The sequence below is a fragment of the Dermacentor silvarum genome, chromosome 1 (assembly GCF_013339745.2).
Source record: "Dermacentor silvarum isolate Dsil-2018 chromosome 1, BIME_Dsil_1.4, whole genome shotgun sequence".
In the NCBI taxonomy this organism is placed as follows: Eukaryota; Metazoa; Arthropoda; class Arachnida; order Ixodida; family Ixodidae; genus Dermacentor; species Dermacentor silvarum.
The window spans coordinates 95,585,478-95,604,564 of NC_051154.1; the positions used below are offsets into that span (position 1 = coordinate 95,585,478).

General features: G+C 44.4%; 1 protein-coding gene across 1 annotated transcript; it reads left to right on the forward strand.

The window, feature by feature from the left end:
• Nucleotides 1-4,423: 4,423 nt before the first annotated feature.
• Nucleotides 4,424-16,983, forward strand: LOC119432904 (stearoyl-CoA desaturase 5). Its single transcript, XM_037700060.2, has 5 exons — nt 4,424-4,582; nt 5,394-5,568; nt 11,056-11,186; nt 15,699-15,904; nt 16,161-16,983. The coding sequence occupies exons 2-5, from the start codon at nt 5,403-5,405 to the stop codon at nt 16,609-16,611; spliced, it is 954 nt and encodes a 317-aa protein (XP_037555988.1). The 5' UTR covers nt 4,424-4,582; nt 5,394-5,402; the 3' UTR covers nt 16,612-16,983.
• The last annotated feature ends 2,104 nt before the right edge of the window (nt 16,984-19,087 follow it).

Consider the following 19,087-nt stretch of genomic DNA (forward strand, 5'->3'; position numbering starts at 1 on the left):
TCTAAGTGGATATATATACGTTTTGCAATCTCACCTACTACAATTTGTAAATTGAGATATGGGCCGTAATGTAATTAAGAAGTTAATTAGTGAACACACACACACTTGGGGATTCATTCCCTCGAGATTCATTGCAAGTGGATACGTCTTGCAAACTCACCGGCTACAATTAAGAAGTTAATTAGTGAACACACACACATGAGAATCCATTTCCTGGAGACTAATTCTTGCCAGCTCACCGGCTACAATTTGTAAATTGCGATATGTAGTCATCCAGCTTGATACTCAGCTCAGTGGGAAAGGGAAGAGGAAAAAATTAGGAGAGTGAGGAGTAATGATGAGGGCAGGCAGTAGGATGCCATTATTTACATGTTCGGGTTCGAAAGGCCCTTTCACAGCCGTGAACTAAATATTCTATGAGAGCCTTGATGGCTCGCTTCATTCATGTGTCCGGTCAATGGCCCAGTAACACTTTTTCTCTGAACGGCCTGTTGTTAAGTGGCGCTAACGAAGACATCAATGCCTACCGTGGGGATAAGCCACAAGTATACAGGGTGTTTGAGCGAACACTTTCAAAGTTTTTTGTGTTTTTTTTATTATTTTATTTGCATGTGGGTGATATAGCACAATTCTAGTCCATGAGCTGGTCTACTTGAGGCAGACATTACTTGCACAATAAATTGAAATGCATAATTGACTAATTAAAAAATTACTTATTAAGTTTTTAACTAATTACCTTACGGCACATATTGCAATTTATATATGTTCTAGCGGCTGAGAGTGCAAAGCATATCCATTTCAAAAGAATTGTGTGGATGACACCATCTACGAGATAGAGGCCATCAAAATTGCGGTAGAAATGCACTGTCGTTTTCCTTACTTTCTAAACAAAACTTCGTTTTATGCATTGAAGAAACAAACGTAAATGGAACGCCAATGCATTTCTCCGCAAAGTTCGGGAATTAATATCTGGAAATTGGCGTCATTCTGAGAATTCGTTCCAAGCGGATACGCCTTGCGAACTCCCCGGCTAGAGATTGTAAATTGCAAAATGTGCCATAAGGTAATCAGTTAAAAACTTAAGTAGTTAATTTTTGGTAATTAGTCGGTTATGCATTTCAATTTTTTGTGCAAGTTATGTCCGCCTCTTCGAGTAGACCAGCTCATGGGCTAGAATTGTGCTATATCACCCACATGCAAATAAAATAAAAAAATTGAAAGTGTTCGCTGAAACACCAGGTATGTGCTCTACTGTCTCGGATAGTTTGCACGCATCACAGTCTGGCGAGTCCGCGCGTCGGATGATGTGCAAATATTTTCGCGTTGACACAACACAACCTGCCCCTGACACAATATGCTGAAAACCGTACTTACGGTGCTGCTACATTTAACATAACGGGAAGATGTTGTGTATTTACAAATGATAGATAGCATAGTTGAGCCACAAATTTCTTTCAATGCATGGATGAAAAGCTCCAGAAAAAGTGGCCAACCTGAATCGAAAACCGTTATTTCTTGCCCTCGGTCTACGTGCAGCATCGATCATTCGTTCGTAGCATGTTTGGGGGCAAAGCGATGCTTTTTCAAATCTCGTGCACTTTCTTTGCAGCTCGGAAAAATTAAAACCCATCAGCTCTACAACTTCTCCGTAGCAGATATTGCGCTTAAAGCAATATTTAAAAAGTTGCTTCTTAATTATTGTTAATTAATTACCTGAGCTAATAGTGAGAAATATTCCGAGTTTGGCACGATCGAGTTAGCTCAAACACCCGTATACACGCAATTGGTCGCTAAACAAGCACAGTGTTCCTCGCAAACACCAACAATGACTTCGCTCCAACCGATCCATGCTTCAGGCATGGCATCGTTATTTTTACGGCAGAAACTGTGTGTGTGTGTGCGTGTGTGTGTTTTACAATGCACTGTAAAAAGCACTTTTTACAGTGCATTGTCTATAGCGCGCAGCTGCTGTCTACGTCGCTTGCATAGCGCAGAGTGGATAAGACGCCCCATAACGTTGCTTTGAGAAAGTGGGCTATAGAAAGTGCGCAAAAAATGAGCCGACTGCAGGCTTTCCGCAGGACTTGTAAATCGAACTAGAGGAGCTGAAGTAGCGATGATTTCAGTTTACCTTATTTGCGTCAAAAGGATGCGGGCAAGCCCTAGCGAAAAGGACATGCAATGTTTGATTCAGTTCCCTCTTCCACGCCTATGCATGACACACAACATTTATTTAGTAACTCATATAGTATATGGTGCATTCGATAGGATTCGAACGCAATGAAATTTATGTCAAAAACCATAGAGCACGGCCTTAATGGCATTTCAATTGATGGAGTGCAACAGAAAACGCTTTTGTACAAGGTGAACATTACACGTGCAGTGCGCCAGTATAAACATTTCAACTTGTTTAGCTCTTTGCAGCGTTATAACTTAACCGATAGCAGCATAGGAACCTTTGCATCGGCCGTAGGAGAGTCTCCGAAGTGACGCCCTTGGATACGCGTTTGTTTGTTTGCTTGCTTGCTTGTTTGTTTGTTTCAAAATTGCGCGCACCATCACGGGCACTGCACAGGCGAGCATTCCAGGCCTTGCTTGACTTCGCGGAGGACATCATTGTTTCTGTCTGACTCTATAGATCCACACGGACCATAGATAGACTCTGAAATACAGCGCTGGACGAGCATTCACTGCACCCATTCGGCACACCGCCATCGAGCTGGCCTAGCTTCTTCCCTTTTCTCTTCTATTATCGCAGTTCCTTTTTGGACTTGAACTGTTCATGACTCTGGAAGGTGCTGCCAAACCTGCTTGTGTTTCTTTCTCAGCACCATGCACTTGTGCAGAGTCGAAGAAATCAATGGAGCACGCGCACAGTAACTTCCGGATGCAAAGCCTTCTCCTCGTACTTTTAAATGTACTTACACATGCGGGAACAGTTTAGGCTGATTTAGCCCTTGTTATCAGATATGCTATAGCAATGCTCAAATATAAACGCGTATTATGTGGCAGAAAACTAGGTGGAGTAATGAAGTTGGGAAATTCGGAGGCGCAAGTTGGAATCAGCTAGCGCAAGACAGGGGTAATTGGAGATCGCAGGGAGAGGCTTCGTCCTGCAGTGTACATAAATATAGGCTGATGATGATGATGACATATACGGCGGTGCCCAAGTAAACCTTCACCTCAGAAGCCCCTGTCTTAATAAATGGGAATTGAGAAATCGTTTTCCTCGGCATCCACTGCGCCGAATTGGATGACGTTTGTTGCAATTAAAATTTAAAGTTGAAATCTAAAGAGCGTATGAAGCAGAATTTTCATTTAGGTCATCTAAATTTTTACAAAAATTCTTGAATATCGGCAGAAAACGAAAAAAAAATGAAGAATAAAGTTTACAACTCTGTAAATTAGCAATAAAAAACAATATTCTGTCAACCACATCTATTGAGACATCTAAAGCGGACAAAATTGATCTATTGTACACCGCACTGAAGTACCCCACTGATTTAATTGTAAGTTGGACTTCTGCAAAATCCTTGTAAACATTGCAACAAATTCACGTAAACTGTAAACTTATGTATTAAATTTGTCCGTTTTAGATGCTCTAAAAGATGCAGTTTATAGAACTGCGATATCTGTCTTTGGTGCAGATTTACGAATTTGTAAAGTTTATGCTTGGGTTATTTTGTTTTCTTTTTTGCAATTAAAATAAATCTGGGGCTCTAAATCAATGCTTTGCTTGCTACGGTTGGTAGAATTCAGATGTTTCGCTTAGACGCAACTAATTTCATTGAAATCGGTTCAGCGATTGTCTAATGAGAACATTTCTGCGTTTTCTGGACGCATTTGAATAGCCGGAATCGGAGTTGGCCCCGAGGTCCTCTTGACATTAACTCTCTGTACAAGCAAAACCATGTATTGCGATGTGAAATATGTGCACGGGGAAACACTGAGCGCGCGTCAGCATTCTCGGCTTTTCCTTTTCAAAAGAGGCGCTTCATGTGTCCCTTCTCCTTTACCGCTCTCCGCCGTGCTGAGCCACGCGAAGCGCGGAGAAAGCGAGCACCTTCGAGGAGAGGGGCGCATCATCTGATCAGCTCACGCCACTGGCATCACGCCACCCCTTTGCTACCAACCAGCGTTCACTGCGGCTACGGGCATGGCTGCCATGGGAGCACGGAAACAGTTTATTTTTGTTTCAAACACGAAAACAACATTTAGCGGCATTAGAAGACTTCTATTGTCAAGGCATGTCGTAACTAATAAGAATTTTATTATTATGGGTATGGAAAGCGAGCTGCCAAACAGCGTCGTCTGCTTCACGGTCTGCCCGTCTTCCGCTCGCCCACTACATGGCAGGGGCGGGCACGTCGGTTCCGGCGTTGTTCGTCCAATCAGAAGACTGAAAGCCATTCTCACGTGATGCCTGGCTTCCTCTCCCCTGTGTTGCCGGTCGTCTATGGACGCGCGATCCTTCCTTTCTCAATCACCGAAACCGGCGTTTACACGTCTCTGGAATTAGTGCTGCGGTAGCGCCTTGGAAGCTGTCACATTGGATACTGCCTGCCACCTGAAATAACCCCCGGTAAGTGATTCTTTCTTGGAGCTTCGTTTGAATGTGCTAGCCGGCCAGCAAGGCCCGTAGGGCTTGGCGACAGACAGTAAGCCCAACGAGTATCAGTAGATGCACCAGTGCAGCCGGCGCTACTTGGCCTAATGCCGACGATCACAGTTTTTCTGGTCCATCAGCTTGCCTATGCATCATACACTTAATGTGAATCTTTATATTTATTCTTAGCTGTGGATGTATGTGCTGCCCACCCTTGGTATCGGCCCGCGACATTTGTGTTCGCATTCTTTGAGCTGCTGCTTTGTAAGACAGCGGTAAGTCAGAATTTCGCATAAACTACCTACGCCGGCATCATTGCATCATCTGTATGACGTTGTTCCACCCATTTGCATAGCGTTGAAATAAAAAAAAAATTAAATGGCCATCGAACATTTCGTTTTTTTTTTTTTTTTTTTTATCTCCAGCGACGTCGCACGGCCGTTTACCCCGAAGGATATATAGCCTGCAGCGTAGTGGCCGTGTGCAGTGCTCGTAGCTGTGCAGCAATGTAGATGTTGGCTTTCCTGTATAGTGCCTTGATCTTGTAAGGCAGCACGAACCGGCCGTGCGGGATCTTCCCGGTAGGTGCCACAGATGCTCGCGCTGCAATGAGCTCAACCAACGCGTTGGCTCAACAGATGAACGGCGCTTATGATCTCACTGTGTCTTGGATACCTACCGCGTGCGTAGTTTGGAGCCTATATTCAAAGCTGGAGCCTATATTCAAAGCTATCGGCTGTTGTGGTAGTATTTCACTAAATTAGAATTTTACTATTAATGTTCGCAGAAGCAAGCCATGTCGACAGTAACGGAGACCGTGACGCAGGAGCGGCCTGCCCCCAAGCAGCATAAGATGGAGATTGTATGGCGCAATGTGATCCTCATGGGAAGCCTGCACCTGATCTCCATCTACGGTTTCTACTCGATTTTTTTCGCCGTGCAATGGAAGACCGTGCTCGCCGGTAAGGCTGGCTTCTGATGGCTGACGGATGTTTCATTCATTCGCCGCAGCCGCCGCAAGCTCGCGCGTGCTGCAGCGCACCGCTGACTGCGCAGCATCACGAGCCAGCCCACTTGCCTTTTTTTTTTTCTCTCTCTCTCTCACTCTTTGTCCCCCCCCCCCACTCTAGCCTTCTCTCTTTTTCTCCTTGCTTGCTTGAAAGCCCATGCAGTTGCTACTTCTGTGGAGACCGTGGCAGTGTCATAAAATGTATATTAACCGCTTGTTTCTTTTTCGTTCGCTTCTTCGTTACCCAATTGAATGGAGGCTATCAAGAAGGTATATAAAACAAGGGGGGAGGGGGGGGGGACTAAAATGCTTTAGGCCTGTCTTAATTGCTAGAGCGATTATGCAATGTTGTTCTTGAAGTTATTCTTTTTTTTTTTTTTTTCCATTACGAGCGTAGCGCTTGCGCAGATTTTAATATGCCTTCTGCATTTGTCACTGGACTAGCTCGAAAATATTTGAAACCAGTAATTTGTTTCGGTAAAGCGAGCATTAGATTGCAATTGCGGATAAGTGATGTGTGGATACTCGTTCCTGATGTCCTGCATTTTGTTTGTCAGTGCTGAACCTAAACGTTACTTGACGTGCATGATGCAATGACAATAGATCAGGCACTTAATGCAAGGATACCCTCGTTGCTATGACTTCATTTTATAACTATTCACGACCATGTGCCACATCTGATTGGAGGTGTCTGGCTACTCCTTTGAAAGTCATGCTAGTAGCAGCACTAGAAATTAAGTGATCTATAACCTGGCCTGATGCTAAACACAGTTATAGGTTGATACTGCCAAGCAAGCAAGAAATGTAGCATGATTCCGCACGCTTCAATTTGTAATGCGGTCCTACAATTTGTAATGCGGTCCTACATAAGCCTGATTTTCTCACTTCAAAGTGAACTTTTGTTTTTATTTGTTGTGCAAGATTAGCGACTGCCGCCTGCTCGGCCATTTAGTGTCTGTAGCAGATGGCTAAAAGTAACGTATTAGTTATTTATTATCCGGGTAACAACATGTTTGGGGTTTATGAACATTTGTCCTTTTTATCTATTAAAGCTTTGTTAAATTAATGTTATCAGCACCATAATTCAGTCAGACACCATTGAATCAACAGAACTGGGTATAGCTTAAATTCGAAAAAATATTTTATGAAAGCTTAATTTCTTCTGAACTGCAGTATAACTTCGTGGTCATTTTTTTTTTTTTATTAACAGTCATGCCAGTTTTAATTGCCTCCATCAAATGTAGCAGTGTCTAGCTCATTGTCGTAGGTGAAAGTTGAAACAGTTGGGAATTTCATTATTTTAAAATTCCTTAATATGCATTCAGTAATAGCAAACATACTATCATTTTGTTTGTCACTAAGCTGCTTGAGGTTGAAGGATTTGCTTTTTGAGCCATGCAGCTAGTGTGATTCAGTCAACAAGGATTTGGCTACAAACCCTTGTTCACTTCAAAAGGCAAAATTTGACAGCTATAATTTTCTCAAGGCGTAACAAAATTCTCCTTGAACACTCCTCCTGACACACCCTGATGCGGTCCTGCAATATAAGTAGCTTGATGCTTGAGACCCCAATGCAAGATCTAATGCTCATGGAAAAAGGGAAATTAAACGCGGTTGCTCAATATATTCATGCCTCAAAGTTCTATAAGCAGTGAGTAATGCCATCAGAACCATAGAATCAAAGAAAACATGGCATGTCAGTGATATTTTAGTACATAAAAATACCACAGATAAGAGTGTTTCACTATATAGTAGGAGTGTAGCAGCCATGGCATATCAGTCTTAAGCTTCGAGGTTGCAGATCAAACCCTTGGTGACAGCACTGCTCAAGTGCCTTGCCTTGCGTCTGCTCTGGTGTTTATCGCAGTCCTCATGCTGTATTTAGGTATAGAAATCTGTGCAACAATAATGGCATCATTATATTCATATAAACAGAGGATGCAGTGTTGTTGCTAGGCCACAGTATTCATCTTTATGCTTCGAGCTAATGCAACGTGTTTTTATGTAGGAGAAGGCACATAACTTGTCTGTTTCTCACATGCAGCACTTCATTGCGACTGTGTGACAAGATGTTTAATACACCTTATTTTGGGACTGAAAAGTTACTGACAAATGTTTGATAACCTTTAAAATGGCGGCTTCTTGTGCTTTTTAATTTATTTTTTATTCACTGATTACTAGAGGCCGGATCTTTAGGCATTAAAAAAGCGCGTTTTAGGTGCCAAAATAGGCAGGCAAAGCAGCGTTTTAGGCCTCCAACGTCATAAATATAGGCACAATTAATTTTTACATAAATGCAAATAATTTCAAACGAAGACGTGCACGACCTGTATCTACGACAGGAAAACAAGAAATGTTATTGTTTATGATGGCACAAAGGCACCAACAGTTGAACATATCTGTGCAATTGTCCCACAAAACTGCTGGACTAATGACCATCATTTGTCGTAATTCAACAAGCACACTGCTCATCGGCCACTGTACTCAAGCGTTGCATAAAGTGAAACAAGCATGAAAAAGAATGCTTGAAAGCTGGGAATACTGATTAAGAAAGCGTTACTTTATGTCTGCCTGACGCAATTAAGTTAAGACACAACAAAAACAGACAAATAATAAATGCAAGAGAGACTACAATTTATTAAGAAATTAACATGTTCTTACATGAGGACTGTTAGGTACAACTCTGGCAATTTTCTCATATACAATGACATTATCGGAATTGTACAGGCAAAACGCCCCAACACTGCCAAATACACTTCCGCCCATTTTAAGTGCACGTGTTTGAAAAAATCTGCTTGGAGAGCACGCGGAATGTAGTCTAAGAATCACTGTGAAGATTGTGGAAACAATAGCGAACTACCACCATCTCCAAATTTTTTGATTAAAAATTGTTCCTCTTGTCACTGAGAATGATCTACGCTGAGAAGAAACGCTCGACGGCAGTGAACACCTTAAAAAGTAAATTACAAACAAAACAAAAGCCGCGTGCACATCCCATTTTTCTTTCTTCTTTTGCTCTTTACTGTCCTTTCCCCTGACGGCTCTCCGCGGTTTCGCATTCGCCAACCGCGGCGCGTCCCATTTCCTGCTGCTAGGCGTTGTTTTCCGAAAGTTGGTTGAACTAGATGACTAGGATGAACCCCATAGAGTTTTGAACAGTCAATGCTGCCCGGTAACATGAATAATGGTCTCTAACTGCACTCGAAAGCGAAACTTGAGGCTAAATAGTGTTCATATAGGCGCTCATATAGGCATTTATAGGCACTATAAAAACACTACAAAAGCCCTTCTTAACCTCTAATTCATGCTCATATATCAAAATGGGGCGATAGGAACGCAAGGAACAAAAAAGGCATTTGCCTAAAATGCAGTCTCTACTGATTACAAGTTATATATAATGTGCAGTCTTCAGCAAAGCCTTTGTTATGGAGATCATCATTAGCTTTCTTGCACTTTATATGCATCTTATGCTAATGATATGTTCAGCTGATTTACTTCACCAGTGGCTTGTTTTCTTTTTCTTTTTTTTTTCTTTTTTAAGTGGACCTAGGGCACCTGCATTTGATAGTGGAATGACAAATGGCACAAATTTTTGTGATTGGCTATTTTGCTTGTGCTGTGTTGCTGTGAATCAGTCTTGCTTGACTGAGTTCTGGCCTAGGAAGAGCTATGCGTCATAAGTAAAGTGTAGCTTCACTTGAACTTTGTAATCATGTTTCTATTGGGGGGGGGGGGGGGGGATAAATGTAAATGAATGAGAAGAAAAAAAAGATCACGAAAGCCAGCTTATAATTAGTCATGTCTAGTTGTTGCCACAGTCATATGTTTGTTTTTTCTGCTTGCTGGTGTTGTGCCTCATCCTATAACAACTTCTGGTGCTTTTATTTTGTGAAGCTTAACTGGTTTAGCTTTTTAGATATATCACTAGCTAACAAAAGCCTTGCATTTTTATCCATGTGTGATGGAATAGTTGTTTGGCACGTATGTCTGTGTGTAGTGAAGCGGTAATGAACGTCACAGATGTGCTCAAAGCAAAATTTATCTAAATTGATAGGACTGAAAGAAAACAGGCAATAAATGCAGAATACAGAGTGAAAGTCCCTAAAGCAAACACATCTACACTAAGTCCTACGTGCAGCATTAAAGGAGAGAGCAAATACGTCTCACAGCTTCAGTGCTGATGGTGCCGTCGATCGGTGGTAGATCGTCTGAGCTGTCTGACGATTCCCATTGGAGGCGAGCCAAGGCACGATGACCCTCGTAGGAGGCAGGCCAAGGCAGGATGACGGCACTGGTCATCAGATGAGGCGGGCGACGGCCCACGGCTGCATTACCGTGGCCAGAGCACTGGAATGGGTGTCTGGAGGGTGGCGTCCACCGCCACAACTTCACGTGCCACCTCAAGCAAGAGGCGACCTCAAAGCAAAGGCCTCGGTTAGGCCTCGCCCCGGACGTGGCCTGAAGCTGCTCTGAACGGCGTCACACCAGGCGCCACTCCGCGTCTGCGCCGACAGGCAGGCCCGTTGTCCTCGGGGCCGCCTCTGGTACCGCGGCAGGAGCTCCCGGAAGAGCGTCTGCCAAGTCACGAGCCCCCTCTCCCCGTTCGGCACCCGCCTCTCTTCTTCCTTTTCTGTTGTTTCTTTTCTGAACGCTGCGAAGCGTGCAAGCTGCCCCTGGCTTGCCTTCTTCTGTTCCTTCTTTCTTCATTCACATTCCTCAAGAGTTCTCAAACAGTCCACGCATATAAACAACACTCATAAGGTCCTTGCACTACACCATGCAATAGCTACAGCTTGACTTGTTGCTGAAAATCCTGTAAAAATTATGGTCATTTAATGGTAATATACAGTATTGCTGAGTGCCTATTCAGATTGTGGCACTTATTATCAGCATCAACAAACCATTCCCCAAAATTGGGGCTGTCAGCCGTGCAAGTTACTGGCTCTTGCTTGGATATGAGACATGTTTTCTGGCAGATGTTGTGAACAGGGCCAGCAACAACTTTGTTAGCAGAAAGTGTTGTGCAACATATTCCATGGTTTGACATCATCGTAAATGTCATATTAATATCTGCTATCATTGCCTACTAAAACAATGAATGAGGCTGTTAAAGCTGCTTGTTATGCACAGCATTTTGTGTTAGGAAGTGAGGATTCTGAGGTGAAAAAAGCCAGTCATATTGCATTTCTAACAAAGCGTATGTGTGAGAGAGCAAGTTTGAAAAGAGAAGGTGCAATCCATCAATTAATATTTTCTTTATTTTTGTGCAGCCAGAATGTTGATGTGTGAGGTCAGTGGTATGGTATCTGTGATGGTAGTGTATCATTACATGTCACAATTGTTTGACTGGACCATAATCAGCAAATGTGCATTTCATTATGTTTACGACGTCTTTAAGCAGGCAACAGAGTGTTTTATATTTTGTGCACCTCTCATCCAGCCTATGTCCTCTACACGGTGTCTGGCATTGGAGTGACAGCTGGTTCCCACCGCCTGTGGTCTCACAAGTCGTACAAAGCTAAATTGCCCTACCGAATCATGGTGATGCTTTTCCAGACCATGGCATTTCAGGTGAGCGACTTACATTTCTTCTCATGGGGGCTGTACAGTAACTTGCTTGTGTGTACACTTTGATATGTCAAAGGCACTTGAAAAAAAGTGCACATATACTGCATATAGTTTTCTACATTGCGAATTGAATTGTACACTACTACTGAGAATTGAAACAGTCCCTTGCTGTGCCCCCAGTTAAGCAGGCATATGCAGGAGTGGGACTCTTGCGCCAATTGCGCCATTTTGATACAAATGCAGATGCCTGCGCCAAACTGCGCCAAACACGGAAAATTGACCGAAATTGCGCCACGCTGCGCCAGAACAGCTTCGGCATGTGTGCTCCAGCAGTGTCCGCAAACAGCGAGCGGATTCATTCTCCGAAAAAGAGTGCGGCCGATCACATTCCTCAGACCACGCGACGGCGCCTCCCCCGCACGGTTTTTCGTGATTTTCACACTTATAACATTGGACTTTTTAGCGCTTCCTGCAAGTGACCGGTGCGCGCGGCCACTCCTGGCTGTTGTCACTGCTGTCAGAATGGCCAGGGGCGGCTGTATTTAGATTGTACTAGAATACGGTTGATTGGGCCGAGCGGCGCGGCTCTCCCTAGCTGAGCCGCAAAACAACGAAAAGTAGGCTGAGGGCACTGCGAGCGAACTAGGTATTATAGGGAGGTGCGCGTTTCAGTGGGTTCAGCGGGCAGGCGTCTCTATCCACAGGGCGAGTATACCGTACAAATATTCCAATCTGTTTTTATGCCCATATGGGCGAAGCCCGAGACATTTTGACACTTCGCGGAGGGCTAATGGCGGATTTGGAAGAAAGAGTCGCAGTTTCGCCCGAAAGGCGAAGCATCAGTTGCGATAGCACATTTGTAGACAGCTATGGGAAGTAAGGATATTTACCGGCCTTATAAACTTGTAAACATTGGCTTACTAAATTAACAAGCATGGTGTTTCGCGTGCACAATAGCAAACGTGAACACATCTCACTTGATGACCACGGAAACTCGCTTTCTAAGTGCTAGAGTGAGGAAGCGCGGCAGCAGCAGCGAGCGAATTGACCTTCGTGTTGCCTCTCGCTTCAACGCGAACTAAGCAGTGAAACCACAGCGCGCACGAAGCTATGAGCACTTGCACTCTGTCCCCATCGCAGACCGCTTTCAAGATAGGGCCCACGCTTCCGCGCCATACGTAGCAGCCGCCGGAGAACGCCCCCCTCCCGCCCTCCATTCCCCAAACGGTGCCTTGTGCGTGACTGAAGTCTGTGCGCTTCCTCCCCGCTTACCCCCTTGCGTGCGTGAGATTGAGCCGCCATCATCGGCTCACCCTCGCACGATTTCACTTGCAGCATACGGCAAGCGGCGACGATGTTATCGCCCCTGGACGTAATACGGAACATCCGTCTCGAGCGCATCTCTGCCGTCGGCGACGACGATGGCAGAGATGCGGCTGAAGTGTCCATGTATATGATTGCTATCGCAATAAAGACAGATTGGAATAGTTTTGCAGCCCAGGGTTGATTGCGGCTCTCTGGGTCTGCGGTGACATATCGTGACCCACAAATTATGTTAGTGCATCAATTGGACGCATAAGTTGAGAACATTTTCCGCTATAATCATGAGCGTCGGCGTGGGAATATATGGTTCGATTGTAGTTCCACTGATGGTTTCTGGTTTACAGGAAAACATGCGCCGTGCCGCTGCTCGACCCACTCTTCCATATTCTAGTATGCTATAGCTACAAAGCGTGCTTCTAGTACGCGCTTTGTGTTGGTTTATTCTGTTTCATCGTGGTTTCGAAGTGCTCTGCCATATTCCATTATTCCACCAAAATTCAGATTGACCTGCTCCAAGCTGCTCCAAAATGCAATTTTACTAGCTCCAAAAATTGCTCCAAAATGACTTTGGGCAGTCCTACCCCTGCATATGGAATTTCTGTGTTTTCAGCGATCAGCACACAGCATGCAGTTTCTTGTCATTGCAACAGAACAATCTTTTCGGCACTGCAGTCATTTAGTTTCAATTTTAGGCATAAGCTAACAATCCACAGTGCAATGGCCTGGCAAGTTTCTGCATGTAACTGAAAGCACATGCGATTGAGGACAGCAGGGCCCACTAATTGCTACAAATTTCTGAACTTTTCCCACAAACAATGTCACATTAAAACGGTGTTCATCACCCAAGTAATGGGTGGTAGAACTGTGGCATTATTTTGTTCTACAGTGGTTTTGCAGCGTCTTTATATTTTGTGTCACCTTCATAGGGTGTAAATCAGTAACTTTAGAATCAAAAATGCAAGTCTAATGGTCTATTATAGGTCCCTGTGACATTACTTATATATGAAATTCTTTAGCAGGAAAACGGCAAATCATTTTGCTCATTAACAAATACTCAAATGCTCAAATGTTTGTTTGGCTGTATTTTGTGACTTTGCCCTGTAATTGAGGACATTTAAACCAGAAAGATGTGAATGACAAAATATTACACTTCTGGACTTGTAACTGAACTGTAATATGAGTTAGAATGATTTTTCTAACATATGCAAATCGGTGCATTTTAGCAAGCACTAAATCCCGTGGCAACTAAGAATTCAGTGCAAGCTCTGCCCATAAAACCACACTGCACATGCCCTCTGCGCATCAGCGCTCCAAAACAAATTTCTTGAGGGAGGCTCTGACAAATCGAAGTTAATCTCCCCCATCACATCATGTAAATTAGCTAACATAATTGGCTGGGGCATTTATACACTTTCTCCAAGTTGAACAGTGGTGTACAGTCGAATTCCATTAATTCGACCCTGAACAGACCGACGAAATTGATTGAATTATCCGGCGGGTCGAATTAAACAAGATGCATAAAAAATTTCACAGTTTCGCCCTAAGGGCGAAGCAATGAATGCGATAGCAACACAGCAATGTCATACGAAGTAAGGTGAGCGGCTTTGGTAGCAATATGAATTGTAGTAAACATGAGCTGATTAAGTAAGCAGGTGTGCTGCGGCGTAAGTAGACCGACATGAAGAGAGACTCGATGACCACGAGAAGGCGCGTGTGAAACGGTGGTGTTGATGAGAAGCGCTTCCCGTGGGCAGCGCGTGCGAAGGGACACACCTGTAGCGCTGCACTGCCGACCCGGGCAGCATTGCATGTGTAGCGTGCGTTGGAAAATGTGGCCCGACTATTACTAATTGATTGAACAAGCGTGGTGTGAGCGCGCACAAACAAACATGAATAGATCACACTGAATGACTGCAGACAACGACTGTCAAAATGCTGGCAGCAAGCGCATACGTCGCAGCAACGGGGGAAGGTACGTGCGGTCTATCGCTTCAACGGAAACTGAGTGGCGAATGCACGGCGCATAAAGGTCAGAGCCGTGTGGAGATAAGCGACGGTGCGAGCGAGCGACGAGCGCGGTTGTTGGCAGAGTAAAAGTGCGCCCCCCTCTCCCCCCGCGCTCTCTCCGGCGCTGGCTTCCCGCTTCCTTGCTTGCGCGTGGGTGATTGAGTGCGTTCGCTCTCCATGATAGCGCGCGTTCCCCCGCACGCTTCCGCTCGGGCATACGGCGCGCGGCAAAGATTTCATCTATAGGGAACCTCACGGCGACGACGACGGCGACGGCAGAAATCCGGTTGAAGTGTCCATATAATTGCTATCGCAATAAAATGCCAAAACACACCTCCAATTCAATTGGCACTATTTGCCAGTCTAACACGCTTCCATAATCAAACGTGCACCTGCTTTCTGTGTATCCAAAATAGATAGAAAACTAATGTAGAAATACATTAAAGCTCCTAAACAAAGTAGAAATCTAACGTACACCCTATTTTTTAGCAAGAAAAATGTGTTGTACAATGGTGAACGGTTTCTGGAAGTCAGCTTTACTGCAGCACATTTTTGTTATGTATTAAAGCATACAAACGCCGCAACAGCGGTTTTGGTTTTGTATCTGATTCCACTGCGCAGTCAATTTTTGACCCAAATTTCTTGGAAAAAAAAAGAGTGCACATTAGAATTGGGTAAATACCGCAATCGGACATTGTGAGCTACGGTTATTGCTTGAAAATCTTCCTAGGGCTGGCCGAAAATAAGCGTTTTCGTTGGGTGGTTTGACACGTGTTGAATACATTCACTGTCCCCTAAGCTCTGCTGAGACAGACTGCTACTAAAGGGGTTCACCTTAGAGGTCAGGTGTGTGCATGCTGACTGGCCAAGTTCGAATCTGGTGAGGGCCAATTTCAGGACAGAAATAAAGAAAGTTTGGGCCCATAGAAATGCATGGGTGCTGACTGGGACCTTGGGTCGGGACTGAATTAGCCAAAAAATCAAATTAAACGGAGTCGAAGTAACGGAAGTCTAGCATATTTGCCACTGCATTCTTAGATTCTCACCAACTATAGATGATGCACGCCACTTATGAGCTCATCCATATGAGTGATGTTGTGCAGAAGCAGTAAGAAAGTGCCGTTAAAAGGGTTAGATTGATGTGTAAATGTGCTGAAGTTGATTTGTCTTTGTGGCTTCTTTCAGAATGATATATTTGACTGGGCTAGAGATCATAGGATGCACCACAAGTATTCTGAGACAACCGCTGACCCACATGATGCAACGCGAGGCTTCTTCTTCTCACATGTGGGCTGGCTTCTTGTGCGCAAGCACCCAGATGTACGTAACAAAGGCAAGAACATCGACATGAGTGATCTGCTGGCTGACCCAGTTGTCCGCTTTCAAAGAAGGTATGTGCCATGGTTTGGTAACTGTATCTACCATATTGAGGATATCTTGTTGCAGTGGTATGACAGCTAACAATGGCATGGCAGAGTGTGCATATTGAAGCTGAATCAAAACTAGAAAAATAAGGTTGTTTATGCCGCCAGTAAATTCTTCAGCATATGCATGAAGTAAACATGTTGCCAGGATATCCTGGTACTTCAACGTATTTTAAATGTGTTTTCATTACAAACCAAGCTGCATGTTCTTTTTATTGTACAGGTACTACTTGCCCCTGATGGTGTCCCTTTGCTTCATCCTTCCGGCTGTGTTGCCATGGTGGCTGTGGGGGGAGACACTGTGGAATTCCTTTCTGGTCTGCTCTTTGACTCGCTACTGCTTCACACTCAACATGACGTGGCTGGTGAACAGCGCCGCACACATCTGGGGAAACAGACCATATGACCGGCATATTAGCCCACGGCAAAACCTGGTGACCATTGTTGGGGCCCACGGTGAAGGCTTCCACAACTACCATCACACATTTCCCTATGACTACCGCACCAGTGAGCTGGGCTGCCGTATCAACACAACCACATGGTTCATTGACTTTTTTGCCTGGCTTGGTCAGGTGTACGATCGCAAGGAGGTGCCCACGAATGTTGTGGAGCGGCGCATGGAGCGTACCGGTGATGGTTCCCGAGGCCTGACAGCAGGCACACGCAGCTGGTGACTGTGTGGCTGCATCAACCACCTGTCTCTTCTGCCTCCTCTGTTCCTCTTTTATGGGGGTGTGATCTGATAAGTCAACCACCCTCGGCCCTTTCTGTCATGTGGGACTTGTTATTTATAGTTTATGTCGCACTGTGAAGTAATGTCACTTGGTTTATGCAGACTCTCTCTTGGTCAGGAAGTGTAGGTGAATGCTTCCGTTGTTAGTGTGTTGGCAACCATCTTCTTTTGGCTGTTCAGTGTCTGCTGCTGGACATTGCCTCGTCAGACCCGGTGATATTTATTTTGATTGGCAACACTGTATCCCTGCATGTGAAAGCACAACTAAGCTAGGCTGAGTCAAATAAAACCCTCATTAGAGTCTCCTGTGAAATAGCTGTTCAGTGGTCTTTTATTCCTATTATGCTCGCTAAGCTTGAATTTTGCAAGCTCCCTTCAAAGTCTATTGAAAGAGTTGTTCAGTGGTTTGCTTTAGTTTTCCTATTATGCTGACTGACTAAATTGGAGTTCACAGAGGTTAGTTCCACAAGGCTGAAAAGAAAGGTTTCTGACAAAGCCATGATGTAAATTGGTGCCAAACTTTTATCATATGCCTCACATGTTTTGTATGTATATTAACTTTACTGCCATAGGCTAAATGCACTCAAAGACATTAAAGCGCAGGTAAACAGAAACAAACAAGCTATCTGGGAATTCTAAAGCATAGGCATGGATGCAGTCTAAACCCAAAAAAATGTGTGTTTCATTTAACAGTGAGCACACGTAGCACACTTAAAGCTCTGGGAACCAAATTTCTGCAACACATTTATTTCTGACCAGACCTAAACTCCCAGGCTCTTGATTATTGCGCAGTGTGCCTGTTCAAAATTGTTCATTGCATTACTAATCCTCAGCTTCCTTTTTTTACAGTGACCACCACATATGATGTAATAGAGAAGAGAGGTTTCCCTATTCTGGGGGTGTGATAGTTCTACCATATTGTTTGAGTTAATGTTGTGGGCACTTTGACTAGCACATGTTTGGCTTTGCTGTGACTAGCAAGCAACAACTTGTTAGCGTGCATTTACGAGAAGGCATTACAGCAGTTGTTAAATCAAGGTGTTCAACAATGCTAGCTTACCCTAGTCATGTATCTCGGTGCTTTAATGAAGACTGAGTACAACAAAGGGTGCATTATTGCTACGAAGAATGAAACAAGAAACTATGGCAAGCGAACGGCTTATTCTCTGATCGAGACTGGCATGTAAATTCAAAACTTTTTGTAACCATATCATGCGGTCATCCATGAAATTATTTAAGCTATGTGACTGCGGCATGATTATGCCCTAACACAGCAGTGAGTGTGCAAGCTCACGGTAATGAATGCACTGCATTTACTTTTGGCACAAGGAAATCGGCCACTAGCAGAACTAACCAAGCTTGTGAAGATGATTGAATTCAAGGAATTGTCATTTTGTGCAACAAGTCTTGTATAAATGTTCCTCTTTCAAAATGTTGTCTGTTGTTATTTTTCACTGTACACTGTCGAGGTGTTTAGCTGAACTTCAACCATATGCTGGTATATTCTTGCATTAGGTTTGGAACAAATACGTCGGGGTGTTGTACACCTAATTGTGACTTAGTAAAATTTCTGCTTTATATATGTATAAAAACAGTGGGAAAAAAAGGTTAGGTAAAAGTTTATTTTCGTTTATAGCCCAGAGCACAGACATTTTTAAGGTTTGAGAGCTATGCACACTCACAGTTAAGGCAAAAAAAAAAAATCTCTAATGCCGAAGCGGCAGAGGAAGCAGCCATAGCACTGGACCTCACACAAACCAAGGCTACATACGTGATCTGCAATTTGTAAGCGGCAATTCGCAATTTTGCAAATGGGCGCATATCGCAAGAGGCGTATCACGTACTCAAGCGACGTCCCATACACCAGGGAGAGGCCGACGTTGATAACCGAAGGCATTTGCTATGGATCCCGGCACACACTGGACTGAGCACCCCCAATGAAGGGCTCACCGCGTTGCTCGAGGCCTCACTCACCGAGCATCATCGGAGGAAGAGCCCCCGCAGGGTACTGCAAATGTCTGGGCGTGGGAGGATCGTTTGACCAGGTTCCACGACATCATGACACACTACCAGTTGCAGAGATGTGTATACCCATTCCCTCATGCTAGGTTAGACAGGTGCAAGCAGTACACTTCAGGCAATTACAAACTGATTCTTACATAAACCCCAGACTCATGCACGCCATGTATCCAGACATGTACACTACAAACAGATGCACATCCTGTGGTGAGGTTGCCACACTTAATCACATGTTATGGGAATGTCAGGACATAACAAACAATTCGGGCACTGCCGACACCTCTCTCTCTTCCACCGCCAGCCTCCACTCGCGTTGGAAGACCGCACTGCTCAGCTCGAACCTCACAGTACAACTCTGGGCCGTCCAGCGAGCCGAGGAAGCCGCTTCGAGACAAGGT